Source organism: Thunnus thynnus, chromosome 1 (assembly GCF_963924715.1).
Source record: "Thunnus thynnus chromosome 1, fThuThy2.1, whole genome shotgun sequence".
In the NCBI taxonomy this organism is placed as follows: domain Eukaryota; kingdom Metazoa; phylum Chordata; class Actinopteri; order Scombriformes; family Scombridae; genus Thunnus; species Thunnus thynnus.
The window spans coordinates 14,405,119-14,424,386 of record NC_089517.1 but is presented as its reverse complement, the minus strand read 5'-3'; the positions used below and the strand labels follow the sequence as shown (position 1 = coordinate 14,424,386).

Here is a 19,268-nt window from a genome sequence, read left to right as displayed (position 1 = left end):
GGTCAGAATGAAACTTAAAGGCTCTGACTCAATAAGGGAAATTTTTATCCTCAACGATGAAGCTTCATTACTGGACTGTCATATAGCAGACACAGAATCCCATTAAGATTTCCATTTCCGTTGCAGGGGCTTTAGCGGAAAAACTACTCTTATGAAACCTGTATCTGGAGAGTAGGAGCTGTGTTAACATTTCAGTGGGCATATACTGCCATCTTGTGGGTTAGATTGAGATTGTATTGTTACAGAATCCCAGTTTGCTTCATTGATAGTGCATTAACTATACATGAGCATTTTGGAATGGATACACAATTAGCCTATGTTTTCCTATAAAAAAGAAGACAAATTGTTATTACTACTAGCAGCATTCAATTATTTCCATCATCAGAACAATTATAAAACATTACTTAACTATTTAAATCACATTGGCTCAGTGTGGTTCATTAAGTACATCAAGTCATATGATATGACCATAATTCAGACAAATTTTGCTACAGCACAGTCTCAGATAACAAAAAACGTAACTAACACATGTCATAATGAACCCCCTGTGAGCTTATATAGTGGCTTTTTTTGGCATTTGGGTAAACTGATCCCTGCAGCAGCTGAACTGCAGAGTTTTTAACCTGTTCTAGCTCAGTGTTTTGGTCACTTACTCTGTCCAACAGCCTCACCTCTCACCCACAAAAGAAGTAACCATAACAACACGGAGGTCACATTATTTCATAGTTGTTTCTACTACAGTGAAATTTCTGAGACAATTTTCCAGCCAACATGTCCAATCAGTGATGGCATGACATATAAATTTGTCCATGATATCCATATGCACCTGTATGTCTGAGGGTTTGCTAATGAAGCCAAGGCTGACTGTAGGTTGGCACCTATGTGACCAGTAATCTTGAGGGTCCACTTAGACTTCTGTAAGTGTTCACTTATGGTACTAAGATGTGTGGCCATAATCGTGGACCAAGGATGGGTGGAAATTGAGACATTGGACTTGTTGATTGGGATAGTTTCTTAAACCTATGCCTAAATTTTAATGAGTACATGGCAGACTTAAATTCCTTCCACATTTGACTACTCTATGCCAAAATTAAACTACCAACAATGTAACACAGGGGAATATGGAAGAAAGCTGGACGAATTTGCCTGAATAGCTTTGTGGACACACATAGGCTTACATGTAATGTACTTATAAGGCACCATGAGACTCACACAGAGGAAGGTTGAAACATTTATGTTTAATAAAGGTTTACAGATTCTACAGACATAATCCTTGTCCATACAGTTTTTCCTAAGTGTCAATGTATTAGTTTAGCTTCATTGTTGAACCAAGACAATTCTGTAAGTCCCAAATACACTTTCAAAATATCTGTTTTCTTTATCTATATGTATTCTATTTAGCCATATGGAGTATTGTTTAATTAAAACTAAGGTGTTCTATTTTTCATTTATTCAGTTTATTTATCACACAACATTATTTTACTTTATTTCATTGTGTACCTTTTAAGTAGCCTTGTGCACATAGTGTACAGTACATAGACATGTGCATGATGCAGAAGGCACAGGATGGGTTCGGTCAAAGGGGCAGTTATTATTAGGTGGTAAATTCATCTTATTTTGGGTTTCAATGGACAACAGGCCAGTTCTGAAACATGTATAAACATTTTGATGTGGCCCAGTAAGTGAAAGATCTCCTTTGGGGTCCAACATTTTTGTTGGATGGCGAGACTTGGACCAAGGATTGTGATTTGCCAATTCCAAATGCACCCAACAAACAGGGGTGAACGCCGAGTGGAAACTGAGATGAATAATTTGTCTAAATAATAAAGATGCAACTCACTGAATGTGCCATAAGTTCAAAAATTCTTCCACATTTTACCAGTGGATGTTAGACAACCTTCCCCACTGAAACATCAACTTTCCAGAGAAGAGGAGAAAACCGAAACTGAACTAGAAAAATACATTTTTGACCCTTTCGACACTCCATACTTGTAGACGTATGTAACGTACGGTCGTTAAATACTCATTAGCGAGCGTTATCATTGTTAGACGAAAAGTATGTATTACAGAATCAGATAGTGTTCATTCAAGTGTGCTCACTTGGATATATTTGTGTCGTCATATACACTTCTACAGCTTGGACGAAAATGACCGATTTGACAGATTCCCTGACCAAAGAGGGCTGGTAGGTAGCATAGTAGCTAACGTTAGTTAGCTAGCTAACTTACAGTGCTGCCAAATTGGTGTGGGCTAACTCTTAACGTTAAACATAATGTGTTTACACATGAGCTTGAGATGCCAGATGCCAGACCGCGAATGTTTCCAAAGTACACATGACCACTTTAAGTTGTGCTGGTTGTGGTAACTTAATTAGTTTTACTGGGGCAAAACGAAAACAGCAGCAAGCGAGATGAACAACGTTAGCTAGCTAATACACACTTAGCATGCCTTTAGCATACCGCTACAGTTCATGCTAACCAAATAAGCAGTCCTATTAACGTGTATGAAGGGGTGCTCAAAGACATCTAAAAACATTCGTTAGCGCGCAGACCTTCAGCCACAGTTGTAGTACATTTGAAAGTCAGAACTTCCCAGCAGCAGCATGCATTACTGTATAATATCTATAATGGAGTGCAGACTTAGTTGAGCCCACTTTCATCTTCAAACCATCCACATTTAAGCGTGAAAGTTACCCCTCTCTAGTTTTACAGGATTGTTAATGGGTTGGTGTCGCATTTATAAAATGAAAAAACACCTCAACCACATCAAATTCATGCTGGTCGGCTTGAAACTCTTTAATGCTTGAACGAGGAGGACCGCACACAGACTTAACGTCTTCCTTATTCAAACTGCGTTATCCTGAATCAAAGTCCAATATTTCAGCTTAAGTCTTCATCAAGGGCCAGAACCCCTATCACATTTAACCAGATATCCGTGCCCCTTTTGGAGTCCTACAGTATTTCTCTGAGGCTATTAAAATGAAACCCAATTAGTCATGTTATATTATACAGAATGTGCGCCCTTATTACATTTAACTATGCTCATGAGGTTGCCCTGTTTTATTCATATGATAAAATCAGGGAAAAGTTGCTGAGGGTTTAAGTTTGCCTAACAGTTGCTCCACCTTGGAACAAAACATTAATATCACACGGGGTGAACTTAAATTCTTGAAATATTATTTTTTAAAACGGAAGGTTTTAAGATTAACTTACATCATCATGTTTCATAGCTAACTGAATTGTGTTTGAGACAGACGATTGGTCTATCAGACGTATATATATATATACATATACAGATTTCTTGTGATGTGGGTTCAGTGAGTAGATGCTATCTAGAAGCTTTTAAAGGTTAATGTGTTAATGTGAATGTTGTTGCAGTAAGGCATGCTCACCCACTACTTTTGCCAAAATCATAATTTCCCCTTTCTGCCTTCTTTGTCATGTTACAGGTACCTCAGTGATGATGGTATAGCAGAACTGAAAGGATCTGCTGAGAAAATAACACACAGTGATATCATTCGTATTGCACTTGATGTAAGTTAAATCTTATAAATTAAACAGTACCAGTCAAGAGTCTGGACACACCTCTTCAATGATGAAGTGTGTCTGAAACTTTTGACTGGTAATGCATTTTTTTCCCCAGTGTAATTGCAGGCTGCTCTTTATTTATGCAGCAATATGGAGATACTATATTAAGCAATTGATTTGCAGTGTAAACTGTTGCTGGAAATGGTCATGAAACATTGTGGTTATTCATTAGGTTTACAGGTATTCATTGCTTCACAGCTGTACACTGATATAAACACCCACCATACATGCTAGTGAAACAGACAGAACCATGGTCACACAATCTGAAACTGGGTATTAAATTCTCTTCTCTCTGGAGATTCAGTATGTTTGACATGTTTACTAGGGAGAGTGATCTTGTATGAAAAGCATGTTATGGAGCCTATTGCTAATAAGTGTCATTGCATCATTGTGTGACCCACTATTGGCAGAACCAGCATTGACTCAATCCATCTTCAGTCGCCTCAGCTGTAACGATTATCTTGCACCTTCACATCAGACTACTTTCTTTTTTCTCTTGGACAAACCAGTTGAATCTAGTCCATGGCCTACCTCCATACGTAATATTAGAAATGAGCCCAAAGTCTATGAATTTTCATGACATGGAGAGATAACATGTAATGTAGCTAATAATGATAACAACAATAATAAACAACAACAATAATAATGATAAATTTGTACATTTAAAAAACAAAAATGGTTAATATAGATGGACATGAGATTAAACAATATAGAAACACAAAAATGACAATAAATAAGACAAACTGTAGTAAAATTTACATTTACAATTTACTTTTTTGTAAGATTTTGAAAATGATTGAAAATAAAACAGTGGTTATGCTTACCTGATGCAGCAGAGAAGTCCAGCATATACAGTAGCTGAATTTACTGCTAGAGCCTTGACCTTGGCCTGGAGTGCTGCCAAAAGATCTCAGACTGCACTCGGACTTATTACTGTTACGTGTGGCTAGCCTTTGTTTGTTTAGTGAGGCCGTAACAATTACCACATACCTGGTTGAACCAACATGTAGTAACTTAAGGCGAGAGCTTGTAGGGCCTTAAAAACAATTAGTAAAATCTTCAAATCAACACTAAAATTAATAGGGGGTGGTTGCTGCTTTGTTAAATAAACAATGATGGTCCCATTTTCTCAACCCTGTTAAAAGTCAGCATTTTTAAATTGTGTTTAAAGAAATTTTATAGAGACATAAATATGAAGAAGTGATTGGCTGTTAAGGTTTACTGGGGAAATTAAAGACCTACTGTTAGAGAACGGACATATTGTCAGTTGCAGTAAAACAGGATTGTAAAAAGCATGGTGACAGACACTTTTGGAATTGGTGATAGGATAAGTTTGTTGCAGGTATCTTTTTTTTTCTGCCTTGGTGCAGCAAACAGAAATCTAAACGAAGTTTGCAGTATGGGGATTTGCAAACAGATGATAATTGATCTTGATTACAAGGAAATATAAAATGCTATACTATTAGATATTAGCAATAAGTGAATGGTTAATTTAATTTAAATTAGACTGTACTCAATAAACCATATACTTCAGAGTTACACCATATATTACACCATTTAACATATACTGTATAATACCAGAAGTACTGCAGAGAAGCCTAATAGTGAACAGGCAAGATTACTTGACTGTTTTGAACTGGCTCCATGGTGTCCATTTCGGGACTGAGGGTACAGGTGAAAGGGCTCATCCCTAACACTAGAATGAAGAGCATTAAGCAGATTATTTTTATCACGAGGCACAGCACCATTCAAGTTTTTTTTTTTTTTTTTTTTAAAGTTAATTATTGAAGGCAAACTTTATTTCATGTCATCATTACTGGCACATTATCTTTTTTTTCTTTTTAATTAATCTCTTTCAGAGCGATCTCAGACCTATTGGGAGAAAATTTCTACCATCTGATATCAATAGTGGAAGGATTGAGAAGGTGAGTTGTACAGAAACATTTATATGTCCATTTCAATACTACATTTATGAAAATGGTATGAAATAGACTCTGCGTTATTTGAATTTATTGAGAAACTATCCACCGCAGTCACTTTCTTTAACAGCTTATGTCAGTGCAGTGCAGGCTCAAGATCTTAACTGAAACGCAGTTCTCATGAATGTCACTAGATGGCCCTAACACACTGGCAAACAAGGACCTGGGAACTGCTTCTTCACCTGTGAAACTGGAGTTGAGCAACTGGAGAGAAAAAAATGTTCCAGATATTGTCAGAGGATTAAAACATGTAATTTTATGTGAGCTTAAGCCGTGCTACCTTCTGGCTCAGAATAAGATGCACACTCATGTCATGCTGGTCATTACAGCCTGCCTTGTACAGTGTATAATGTATGTTGAACGAATTTAATGCAGTGTGAGCTTTTATGATGTTAAATCTTACACCATCCGTTTTGCATCACACAGATTTGCGTAGATTTCATTTACACATGGCCTGTTTAAGAGTTTGTTTCTGGAAAGTAGAAATCATTGTTTGAGAGAATAGAGCTGGTGATCAGATTCAGTTGTAGTGATCACAGTAAAACTAAAGGTAATCCATTAAGCAGATCAGAGGAATAAATAAACCTGTGCTGTCACAGGTACACTAAAAGGTGTTATCTTTTTAGAATATGTGTTAGAAATTTATACATTCTGTGTTAAAATTGTCATTGTTTTTTCCTCATAATTTGCTGTTACATCCCTGCATGCAGCTGATTTGCATTTTTTAAGCCATAATTCTTTTGTTGTCTCTTTCATATGTCCAGTTGGAGGGTCCATGTGTTCTCCAGGTGCAGAAGTTGAGGAACATCTCGGCTCCTAAAGACCACGAGGAGTCCCAGGGCGCACCCAGAATGATGCGCCTACAAATGACAGATGGCCATACCACCTGTGTTGGATTGGAGTTTAAACATCTGTCCAAGATCAGGTGCCTATATAACAGTTTTGTTGCATTTAGGAATATGTTAGGTTTAGTGCAAATGATGGGATGTTATTGTTTTGGAAATCAATATCACTGTTAATTTCTGGTAAGATATAACATTAATGATCTTTCTTTTAAAAAATAATTTATTGTAAAAAAATATTTCTTGTAGCTACATAGATGTAAAGCTTTGTGCCATTTAGCCAGTTTCTTATATATTCAAAAACAAATATGTGACATTCTGCACACACCCTTTTCCTTCACCTCCTTGTCAACACTCTCACCCCAGCACATGCCTCAATTTTCCCTTTATCTGCAATTTCCACGCGGTGGCAGCTGATCTAACAATTCCCAGCCTTAATTACATCTCCATCCCAGCAACGGTGGCCTTGGTGACTGCTGCCATGGTGACTAGCCAGTCTGTACAGGTGGAGTGGCCAGAATGTGGGCCTTGACTTCCTGATGGGGAGAGAGGAGAGAACAGAACAAATCCCCTCTTTATGAGCAGCACACACACACTCGCTACCAACAGCAGTGGCTAGTGTTTCTTACGAAAGCGTCTGCTTTAGTGTGCGTGAGGGCGCAAAGAAGGATGAGATGGATTATAGGCACGATGCAACTGTTGGGGATGGTTCAGTGGGTGAGACAGTGATTTAGAGAGATGACAATTAAGCATTAAGTAGCAACATTGATCAGAGAGTGAATAGTGTGTTTGTAGGATTGTGTGTATGTGCTTGTATGTGATTGGATCGAGGATAGAGAGTGCCTCACTTCTGCATTGGCTGCTATCATGAGACCAGCATCCATCCCAGAGGTTTGGAGTGAAATCCCTAATTGTTGCTTTGGCATCCGGCATCAGTAGCTGGAAATCCCTCTAAGTCCCTGTGCTTTCCTAATGAGAGAGGCAGAGGCCTTATCAGGCCTGATGAGATAGAGGGGCTTTTAATTTACCATGAGGATGGGTGAGCAGCTGGGATTATTAATAGTCTCTCCTAGCCTCGCCACCCATCCCCTGGCACTGCTCCATGTCATTTATAAAGTGGTATGGGTAAGGCAGTGGGGTGTGGAGCCTGGTACATGTAATTATAATGTCTTGAACCCTTGAATGTGTTTAACTCTTAACATTTGGTTGAACATAAATATATGAATCATCATACCAAAATAACCAAAATGTGCTCTTTTTTTGTAGTCTAAATACCCCCCCTGGAACAAAGGTAAAGCTCCTAGGTACAATCCAGGTTAAAAATGGTCTTTTGCTGCTCGACGACTCTAAAATCTCTGTCCTTGGAGGAGAGGTTGATCACATGGTGGAGAAATGGGAACTGCAAAGGGTGAGGGTGGCTTTTGTAATGATGGTTCAGCTACTTTTGCTAAAAAATATGAAATATGTTGGTAATCATTTTAAATCTGTGTGAAAGGCCATCATCAGTCTGTCATCACTGTGATTGTCTTTCACTGTAGTTTTAAATAACGATCTCCCTTTACCATTGCAGAGTCTGGCTAAACACAGCAGGAATAACATCGGAGCAGAAGGTGGACCTCCTCCTTTTGTGCCATTTGGTCAGGTGAGGGTAATAATAATTCAGAATACAAAATAATAAACTAGAAACAGGAATATAAAGTAACAAACTAGAAAGAATAATCAAGGAAATGCAAATTTATGGAAATGAGATTTCAGTGGTGATTAAAAATATGTCAGAGGTACTGCTGAATAATAACAACCTCACAAATGTATGCTGGGGGCCAGACACAGGACTGGATCCTGGAGTGGCCTTGATGTCCTTTTCTTGGCAATGTTCGCTCTGATCTTTTTGAACTAATTGTGCGGGTCTTCATGAATCTTTAAAATGCATGACTGAATTTTAATTCTCCTGTTGTTCTACCACACATATTGCAAACAGTGTACTGACAAATGACAATTTACTCGCTGTATTAAATTAGAATTCTGTGGCAATTGGCAAAAAAGGTGTGAAGAGATTAAATGTTTCACAGGTGGTATGTACACCATTTGAAATAATAGCATAGTATACATAGTATTAGATTTGAAAGGAATAACTATGCTCCATTCCAAGTAGCCTTCAGAAGGTATTAAACTTTAATTTTTGAGGTGTGCCACATCACCACTATTTCTAGAAAATTAAATTGAGTAATGTCTCAATTAACAAGTATTCAGCCTGAGTCAGTATCCCTTGGCAGGGTTCACAGCTACAGAGTAGGATACATCCGTATCAACTTGACACTTGGATTTTTGGATTTTCACCCACTCTTCAGTCTAGATTTATTAAAGCTTTGGTAAAGTTGGATGAGGAGCATTTGGGAATTATCGTTGAGCATTCCCTTGATTTTTAGTGGTTCTGTATTTCTAATGCTGGGTCACTGCAGGACTTAGTGTTGATTGGATGTCTGCTTAGGGTTATTATATATAAATACCACCCACTTCCAAGGTAATTGGCACTTCGAAGTAGATTCTCTTCAAACCTGTTCCGGTTTCCTTGGTTCTCTGATCTGTCAGTCAGTTCCTGCTCCTTGCAAGCATTCTCACAGTAAGAGGCTGCCACCATTCTTCACAGTAGGGATGTTTTTTAATGTGAGATGATTTGGCTGGTTTTCACCACATAAGTGAACATAAGTTAAGTCAGTAATACTTTTTGGTGCATCTAAGTACATTCAGAGAAGGTAGTACGCAAATTATCATAGACATCAAAAATCATAAAAATATCACTTACCATAAATGATGCAGATAGTGTTGGTTTTAATTGCCAAAGTCACAGTGTGGTCTGTGGATTATCCAGAGTAACAGGGACATCATTTCATGAAAGAGACGGTGCTGTTGAGACTTTTTAAAGCTTTTAACCCAACTATGAATTGGTGTGGTGGCATTTATTTTTGAGTTTTTGAGGTTTTGGGCATCATTGCTCTGGCTCTAACCCATGTCACTGCTTTTTGCTAATAGCTGAGTGGGCGTTTCCATTTGAAAAACCTGGAAAGGAACGCAGGTGGAGTTGCCCTTTAAAGTAAAAAAACAGTAGTATCAAATAAAACCAATATTATCTGTATATCTTGGTACCACCAGGAGTAATAAGGATAATGTCTTTGTTGTTGTAATTTGTCGTGAACTAACCTCCTAACATCTCATACATTTGGCATCTCATCACTAATAAGTAATCAAAAAGTTGGTCTTATGATGTGCATCCACGTGCGAAGTGATGATTGTTGCCAAGCAACACACTTCCATCCATTCTGCACCCTTCAAACAAGCTGCGGAAGATATGGATAACACAAACCAAAAGAAAAGGAAAATAAATTTTACTGCTTGGGAAATAAAAAAACTTTGCTGTATGCAGAGCATAGAAATGTTCTCACAGCTAAATTTAACAGCACCAACACAAACAAACAAAACTATCAGCATGGAAATCAGTCCCCAGTGCAATCAATAACGAATGTGATGGCGGACTGCGGACAGTTGAAGAAATGAAAAGATCTTTTATCAAAAGCCAAAAAGGATTCATCAGCTCTTCCGCCGAATCCGCCGAAAAAATTAAAATTAAACTTCTTGAGAGACAGCAGTACAGATATAACTTGTCAGAACAAGACAATGTGTCATTCATCATTCTTTAGTGTAAACAATTGATTATTTTTTTCTTCGATTAGCTCAAACAGGGCTTGCCTGCCAAAGCGAAACCTCTCAATCAGCTCCCTGTCTGAATAGATGTCCAGCGGGTTTGTCCGATTAGGGGTGACTTTTTCTCGTCTTAATGCCCTTTTGCTATTTATACTGTAAACAAGACGTTTTTTGTTTTCTGGTTGTGTGATCATTATTTTTTCCGTTACCATCGATACTAGTTTGACTCTCCAACTTACACTTGCGTCATACTAGGTGTAAAAGTTACACCCAGGTGCAACATGTACATGGCTGAAGTCTAAGTAGTGCACTAGTCATAATCTTAAGTTGCTCGTAACTTTCAGTTCTAAGTCGGACGTAATGTTACACCCAGGCATACGCTCAGCTCGTGCACTCTGCCCCTTGTGCCATTCCTCCCTCTATTGCTGCCTAACAGTTCATCAGGGTAATCTCTTCATCAGTCACCCTTTTTTCCTTTTTGTCAGATAAATCACCTCTGGCTTTGTAATTGTGCCGCTTATCTCTTACCATGCTGGGATCACAGCAAATGCAACAAAAAGACGATGAATCTGTTCAAGCAAAGGTCACTGCTCCACTCAGTTTCTAGCCTTTATGACTGAGTCATCACCTCCTGCAGTCATGAAACAGCTGCATGAAGTGTTGAGTTTCCCTCTCCATTCCTCCCAACTCACTGAAAGTCAATACAGTTTGCAGTTGAGATTCAAAACATTAACAGTAAGCTGGGAGGCAGCTTTTGGTTTTGGGTTGCTATTGGTTGCTACAAAAAATAATTTAATATAACTTTAATACTGCAGTTGACCTCATCATAATTTCAATCAAAACCACCAATTGTGGAAAAGAGTCATATGGAATCATGCTTTTCTAACACTGATATAAATGATTGAGGAGGATTTTTCAGAATATGTTATTACTTTCTCTTTTCTCTGCTCCCTACAGAAGTGTGCAAGGAAGGAGGAAGTTGACAGTAGAGAACTAGACCAGAGGAAAACCCTACAGACTCTCAATGTGGTCAAAAGCACTGATGAGAATGATGAGTTTGAAAAGCAGCGGACAGCAGCTATTGCTGAGGTGGCCAAGACCAAAGAGGTATGTAAACCTTCATCATAGGTATGTGTCCTCATTACTTCTTGTGGAAAAGGCTGTGGCAACTACACCTATTTTCCACCTTTAACATCGGGCATGTGATTTTCAAAACCACTCTACTAGCCACATTTGCTAATTTTGCTGTTTCTCACATCAATTGCATTTTTGTCCTCCATATAAAAAATACAAGCTGCTTATTGGCATTAATCTTAACCTTAACTTGATCTCATTTGACACTATTGGTAACCCTTCAAATCAAAAATTTCCGCTACAAATTTCAGTTTCATTTGATGGCTTAATTGTGTTGTCCACCCCTGCATCCATATTGATCTTCAGGTTCTTTTCCTTGTTAGGGTCCTCGTACATTTGGCGGTGGAGGAAATGCAGGTAGTAATTTATCCAACGCCGCCTCTTCCTCCCGGAGCCGAGACTCGTACCAACAGAGGAGACGAGAGGACAGGGTTGAAAGAACTGAAAGCAGACAAGATGGAAACTATCGAGAGCTGGTGAGAAGATTTATTTATTACAAACCTGTAAACCTGTTTAAGTTTTTTTTTTAATATCAAATTTTTTACGTGTAGAAAGCATGATTTTATTCTCCATTCACTCTTAGAAAGTAATTTAAAGGTTGGAACTTGTTCTGCCTTCATCTTTGGTTTCTTTGGTCTGCCCTGAAGTCTTATTTCATGGCTCATGGAGTGGCATTGATTATGATATTGTAGAAATCTAAATTAATTGGAGTCCTGGCCAGACTTTCCAATCAAGTGCCAGTCCATTTGTCTAGCTTTGTGTTGCAACCAGCCAATTTTCTGGGCTGAACTTAGCCAGGTTTGGCCTGAACACATAAATAGGAATGAACAGGATATTATTGTATTTGGATTGGGGATGTATTAATGCTGTTTTGAAACTTGAGTGCACACTAATCCAACCTAAAATGAAGCACAAAGTGACACTTTATAACTTTAGAATCTTATGATGGAAGTATATGATGGCCATTCCCATGTGCAATTATGTCTCATAAGCTGTTGCAGCAAATTTTGGGTTGATACCATTTGTTACACAGATTTGGTGTAAAATTTAACCATTTTTGACCACATTAGAATTGATAAAAATGGTCAAAAATCCTGCCAAAATACCACATTAAGACACCAAGACCTTTAGGAACACCATAGAAAAAATCATGTGGCATTTGGTATCAAAAGGTTTTGACATTTGGAGACTTCTGTAAGAATTGCATTTTTTGGCAATTGAATGGCGAGGACTTTTGTTCTGGACATTGCTCAAAAAAACACTTATTGTCAGTATACCTAGGAAAGCAATACATCCCCTGAATGCCCTCGGTCTCTAGTTTGTGGTTGTATCCTAGACAGTGTTTCCCCTGGTTTGACTGCTTTGGGGCAAGGGGGGTTGGCACTACTAGCACAACTTTTATAACAGTACCTTTCACGTAGCTGTCCTTTGAAGAGTAAGGAGAGGGAGGATGACCCAAAAGAATTCCACAGTAACTAGGGTGTTATTGTACCCACACAGTGTGCAAGTGAAAATTGCCCATTGTAGCCCATTGATATTAATGATTGTGTGAAATTTTAGCAGCAGTGCACTGCCGCTGCAGAATGAATATAGGGGAAACACTGCTAGAGGTCACAATAGGTCTTTTTATAGAATGAGGTCAAGTTTCAAATGATCTCACTACAGTGAAATGGCTACTATGGAGACTAACATCATCACAGATAAATACAGTAAGGGTCATTGAATCCACAAGAGTCATACCCAATTTATGCAATCCAAGACTGTTCAGGGACCCCAGCATGCAGAAATATTCAAATATACCATTTTTAGAATAGGCAAAATAACAATTACACTGCGTGCAAAAAACTGCATGGTTTTTGCCAAAAACTGCATGGGATTTGCGTAAAGTGGGTACGTCTGCAAAGGGGAGACTCGTGGGTATCCATAGAACACATTTTCATTCAGATATCTTGAGGTGAGAGGTCAAGGGACCCCTTTGAAAATGGCCATGTCAGTTTTTCCCTCATCAAAATTTAGCCTAAATTTGGAGCTTTATTTAGCCCCCTTACTGACAAGCCATCATAACATGGTTGGTACTAATGGATACCTAAGGTCGTCTAGTTTCATATGATATCTTTACTTTAGCTTTAAAACTGAGCCTGCTACAGCCCCTGAAAGACAGTAATGTCAGGAAGAGAAGTGCAAGTCAACAGCTTTAAGTGGTTAATGTGATTTATTTTGATCGTAGCTTCCTATTTATTAGTTTAAGTTAAAGACGGTTGAATAGAAAAAAGACACCTTTGCAATTGCAATTACATGTTGGTTTGACAAAACATACAGTACCAACACATTCACACATTTTGTATTTTCAGTGTGAGCAAAATGAATGTCAGACATTCTGGAAGTTGCTGTACAATCTTTCTTTTTTCATCTTTCTCTTATTATGTCCCCTGCACAGGTGGATGAACGTGCTCTGAGAGACATCATGGAGATGGGCTTTAACAGAGAGGCTGCTCGGCAGGCTTTGATGGATAATAACAACAACCTTGAGGTGGCACTTAACAGTCTACTTACTGGACCTACTAGTAGCAGACCCGGCCCTGTGATAGCTGAATCCAACAGGCCTCAGCCCAGAGGTTCATATACACACACACACACACACACACACACACACACACAAACACCAATAGCCTGAAACACTTAATATTCCTACAGAGTGAGGAGGGAGAGTGTTGGAGTGGAGTCGAGATCCTTTAAATGCAGCGAAAATCACCTACAGCCTAGTTAGAGGTCCACACTGGCGGTTTTGCTTGTTTTAGTCCATTTACCACAAATTGCATATACACTTCACTGCCATCTATTTTCCCAAGCACACCATAAGGTTTCAGATGGATATTCTACTTTTACCTGCAGTTGCTGTTTTGTATTTGTTTCAGTAATGAAAATCAACTTACAGCAACTTGAAACTTGTTCCATCCCACTGAACAACTAACTGCTTTTTTTTATCATCATGTGCTACAACTGCCCTGAGCAAGGACTGCTTTGAAAGCTTTCATTGTTGTTACATTCATGAATGCTCTGAAAGCTGCTGACATCAACCTTTTTAAATATATACAGTACCAGTCAAGTTTGGACACACACCACCGTTCACTGGAATGAGAAAGTTTGTCCAAACGTTTGACTGGTACCGTATATGTTTTTTTTTTCACCCTAACTTCCAAGTTTGTTAATTTTTTTCTGGATTCTGTTGTCTCACAACATACCCAGCAGTGCTTTTTGACAGACTTTCTCATATATTGGAGTTGGATGTGCTGTATCTGTATTATAAGTATGTGTGCTATATGAGTATGCACATAGAACAAGAGTATCTTATCACTGGAGTTCAGATTTTGAATATATGCTTGTGTGTGTTCACATACACACACACACACACACACACACACACACACAGTGCCTGTCACATGTACTTCAGTTGTACATTCCCAAGGCTAGATGATGAAAACATTCAAACATCCAGTTTGATGGATCAAAGTGTGCTTAATTTGGTCTTTGTGATCTTCCTTTTGGGTTCTTTTCAGCCAGAGGAAAAGGAAGAGGCAGGTCCAGAAATGAGGATGACGATGAGGGAGCCGGGGGAAGGCCATCTGGACCAAGCACTCTGTTTGACTTTCTGGAGTCCAAGATGGGAGTTTTCTCCATTGATGGTGGGTGAAGTGATCTTAACTGCCCCGGTATCTCTCTCAAATCTATGTCCATCATACTGTTACTGTTTACTTCATTCATTACATGAAGAAGCACATTTCAGGAGTCAGTTCTGTCGTTAGATGTGTTGTACTAATTAATAACAGTAAGTCAACATGGACAGAATCGTGATTGGATTCAAACAGATGGCTATCTGGCTATCCTGAGTTGAGGGAATATGGTAATGTTCTTTAAATTAGCACTGTTTTGGAAGACCAAAGCAGCACCGACTTCAAAACAGAAGCCAGCGGGCATAAACATGATCTTTTGATATGTATATCTAAACACATTTTGTGTTTGGCCAAAAATGATATGGTTTGGTGTTTCCAGCAATTATATTTTGGTGACTGTTCCCTTCATATTTATGTATTGATGGCTGCGGTCTGAACGCCTAGTAGTTCCCTGTGAAGTGGAGTGCACGGGATATTCAACCATGTTAAGTAAGATTCCAAACTGTATGGAGCGAAAAATGTTTGCCAGAAGTTGACAAGCAAGATTACCAATCAGTCATTGCGCCTCACTCGAGCGCCAAAAACAAATAATGGAGCTTACAAAGGAGTTAACATATGTCTGTTAGTATCGTTGTTGTAACTAACGTTATCATTGTTGATGTAACTATTTAAGTTGTTAAGTTACCTAAAATCAACAATGCTTAATCTATAAATCAAATACTCCAGGGAGATGAACTATTGTTGACCTTATAACTACTAGAAAGCTAAACTAACGTTGGCTTGGCTAGCATAGCGGTGTTATCAAGGACAACATAATATTATTACATAATAATAATCTGTAAATAATCAACATATAGGCCTAATATTAAATAATAACCTGTAAATAATCTGCATAGTATCAATCTCTTTAGGAATGACACATACATCTTGTTAATTAATCAAATCATTATTCACAAGTTACATATATTTCAATAGAATAAGTTTTGCAATTTAATCAGTTTTTGTTTCAATATATATTCAATATTTTATTTCAGCAGTATTTTGATTATGCTTTCCTTTTTTTGTTACTTTCCCAGAGCCAAAGAGCCAGGCTCCACAGAGACATCATGAGAGTAAAGCAAATTTTCCCAATTCAGACTATTACTCCAAAGACGCATCTCAGACAAAGTTCTCCTCGCATAATGACCATAGGCAACAAAGGAATGACAGACCACCTCGTTTCCACAGGGACACTGACTTTCCCAAACCAGGCCAGGAGCCTCTCTTTAATTGTACAACCTCCCAAACGTCAACGCAAGCCCAGCAGTGGAAGGGCCAAGAGAGATGGTCACGTGGAACATCAGACAGATCGCAAAACGACAGGAGGGAAATGCGAGATGAGCAGATTTTTCCACCTTCCTTCACAACCACTTTCACACGTTCAAAAGAACCTCAGCAGCAGACGGAGTTTAGTGGATCTTTCCACCAGCGATCCAGAAATGGAGATGGAGGTGGTGGGAACATGGCGGGACCGTCTCACAGGAGAGGGGCAAAGGACAATGCACCCACATCTAAACTGACCAATTCTGCAGGCAATGACCTGGATGGAAGAGGAAATAGTAAGCGCATAGACAATAGAATTGAAGAGCCCAACAACAGCAGGAGAAAGGGGAAGACTGACCGGCCAGATAACCTTGACCGTCAAAGGGATAGTGGGCCGACAAACTTTGTCTCCAGGGGAGGAAGCTCAGGAACGTCCCAGGAAGCGGGGTTATCGCAAGATTCTCGACTCTTGAAAGGAGATCCCTCTCATTTCCAAAATGGAGATTTGGAACACAAAAGAACTGGGCCAATCAAGCCAACAAACTCCTTTGGTCCCGTCAACAGGGAGCCACCTCCTAAGAGGAACACTTCAAATAATCCAGGACCTAAAAGAAGGCCAGGACAAGGCAAAGGTCAAGGTCAAGGTCAAGGTCAAGGTCCTCGAGGGCCAGAGAGAAGTCATATTGTGGAACATGCCTGGAAACCTGGAGACCAGTGCCTGGCATTATACTGGGAAGACAGCAAGGTATGTCATTACAATATAGCTGACAGATGATTGTTCAGATGTGTTTGCATTCAACTTAATGTTCGTCAAGTGCAGAGAAAGTACACTGAAAAGCAAACCTGTTACATAAATACACTGAGAGGAGCTCATGAGCTTGTGACAAATTGGACAACTGAGACACAAATTACAACAACAAGATAAAAATTACAACATCAAAAGTAACAACTCAGTCTGTTACAATGACAATTCACTAACAGATATTGTGGGATTTTAAAAGTTTCAAATGTTTTTTTGCTGTGTCTGAGACCTTGTTTGACAGCACACAATCAAATAATTAGTGTGATTGTGACTCATTTTGTCTGAGTCACAGTGGTAACGGTGTCTCGGATTTGTTTATGTTATAATTAATTTACATGAATATGTCCTGTGTCCTATGTCCTTGACATGTGGAAATGTTGGTGTTAAAATAATTAGATTTTAATTTATTTCTCTCTGTGGTGGTGTGTGTTTGCAAAGTTCTACCATGCCAGAATAGATGCTGTGCATCCATCAGGCTCCACGGCCGTGGTCGTTTTTTGTGATTATGGAAACTGCGAAGAGGTCCTGCTACATAACATCAAGCCTGTTGCTCCTGACGTCTTGGTAAGGAGCAAAACATGTATTGATAATAGAATTTATCATTACTCACAATTATTAAGATCAAAATGTGTTTGTTAATATTTAGTGAAAGCAACTAATTCATCAGTATTCAAGTGGGTTGAGAAAAGGTGATGAAATATGAATGACATCTAATCTGATTACCCACAGTAACATCACAACCATATCAAATGTACAATGGCAGGAGGAAGATGATGGTTACTACGACAGTTCACTAGAGTTTCGTCGTGGGGGAGATGGACAGCCTAGACGCACAAGACCCACACAGCAGTATTACCAGCCACCCAGGGCACGAGATTGATGTGTCTGCGTTTACACTGGCTGGTAATTTAATATGAAATTTCAGGGTTTTCAGTATTTATTCATCTGTAAACATCAGTGTGTGTAAAATATATGAACAATGCTCTCAACAATGTTCTTAATTACACTAAGAGTTTGTAATCATAACATTTCTCTCTTTATTGCGGTGGGAGTATTGGAATGTCAAATAAGAAGTGAAAGTAGAGACTGTTATCTGAATGAATTGACAATATCACAAAATCCATTTGTTGGCATTTTTGTAACCTTGTCTCTTATATTATTACTTATGTATAATACATAATTGAAGCAGCTGCCTGTTACAGCTAAAAAATATTTCATTTTAATGTAGAAATTGATTTCATACAATAATAATTTCAACTTTATCTGCTGGTACATTGCATTGTGTAAAAATCACAAGGTCACAATTCACAAGGTTGCCAACAGTTGTAATGCCCAGATGCCATCAAAATGCCAACAAAGGTGCATTTTGCTCATTTGTTTCAACGATTGTCTCTTTTCTCTATCTGTCAGTGTGCTTGTCCCACATCCTCCCACGACAGAGATTATGTCACTTTCTGCCACAATCCAGAGTGCTTCCTGAACTTTCAAGCGTTCACATCGTCAGGACATACAGAACTTTTCAAAGGGCTTGGACCTCATGCAAAACTAAAAAAAAAACAAACAAACAAAAAAAACTGACATTGAGCACCTGTTGTTAGGGACATATCTACTGTATATGTTGTGAAGATTTGTTAAATGGATGCATTAAAATAAATATTATAGTATGTAGCGGATTTATTGTTTAATGTGTTTTATTTTTAATTATCAAATTCAAATGATGAATAAACTGAAGCAGATCAGAAAAAGAAACCTCTCAGGGATCCATGGTTTTTCTTCTTTAACTCATGACAATGGAGATCAATTACTCTGCTGGAGGTAGTGTTAGTTTAGCTCATATACATGCATACATGGTAACTGATTTTAAAACCAGCTTTACAGTATCATATTGACTAATTCTTTTCATTTCTGTAGCTTACCTCTGGCATTACTAGTCCATAGCAAGCAGCTCAAGCTCATTTGTCTTGTTCTCTGAAGCAAATCCAAAGGGTAAGACAATCTCTTCCCCCTGTAATAGAGATGGTTACACTGCAGAGATATCATTTTGCATGTTACAAAAGGGACTGTTCTTCAAACATTGCACACACACCACTGCTCTGGCTGTTTATGGACTCATGCTGTGCAAGAGACAAGTTTTACACATCAAGAAATAATCTCCACCTTGGCTCCAATTTCACCCTTACCCACAGTAGGAGACAAATGGACAATGCGCCGAGGGTTCAGTAGAGAGGTCGCTGTGCTATTCTGTATCACTG

The 19,268-nt window shown here is 38.6% G+C and overlaps 1 protein-coding gene across 2 annotated transcripts; it reads left to right on the top strand.

Annotated features, from left to right (window-relative positions):
- The first annotated feature begins 1,977 nt into the window (after positions 1–1,977).
- On the top strand, positions 1,978–18,689 carry tdrd3 (tudor domain containing 3). Of its 2 annotated transcripts, XM_067586033.1 has the most exons (14): positions 1,979–2,185; positions 3,449–3,533; positions 5,447–5,512; positions 6,331–6,491; positions 7,675–7,816; positions 7,979–8,050; positions 11,065–11,214; positions 11,565–11,717; positions 13,679–13,856; positions 14,799–14,924; positions 15,989–16,959; positions 17,455–17,580; positions 17,780–17,919; positions 18,427–18,689. In XM_067586033.1, the coding sequence occupies exons 1-13, from the start codon at positions 2,148–2,150 to the stop codon at positions 17,894–17,896; spliced, it is 2,385 nt and encodes a 794-aa protein (XP_067442134.1). In that variant the 5' UTR covers positions 1,979–2,147; the 3' UTR covers positions 17,897–17,919; positions 18,427–18,689. The 2 variants fall into 2 exon arrangements, with proteins under 2 accessions (XP_067442142.1, XP_067442134.1); XM_067586041.1 differs by lacking the exon at positions 18,427–18,689 and having other exon boundaries at positions 1,978–2,185; positions 17,746–17,885.
- Positions 18,690–19,268: the final 579 nt, after the last annotated feature.

Coding starts and splice junctions, on each gene's coding strand:
- tdrd3 (XM_067586033.1), top strand. CDS start 2,148: ATGACCGATTTGACAGATTCCCTGACCAAAGAGGGCTG. Junction 5,513..6,330: donor ATAGTGGAAGGATTGAGAAG/GTGAGTTGTACA, acceptor TCATATGTCCAG/TTGGAGGGTCCATGTGTTCT. Junction 6,492..7,674: donor AAACATCTGTCCAAGATCAG/GTGCCTATATAA, acceptor CTTTTTTTGTAG/TCTAAATACCCCCCCTGGAA.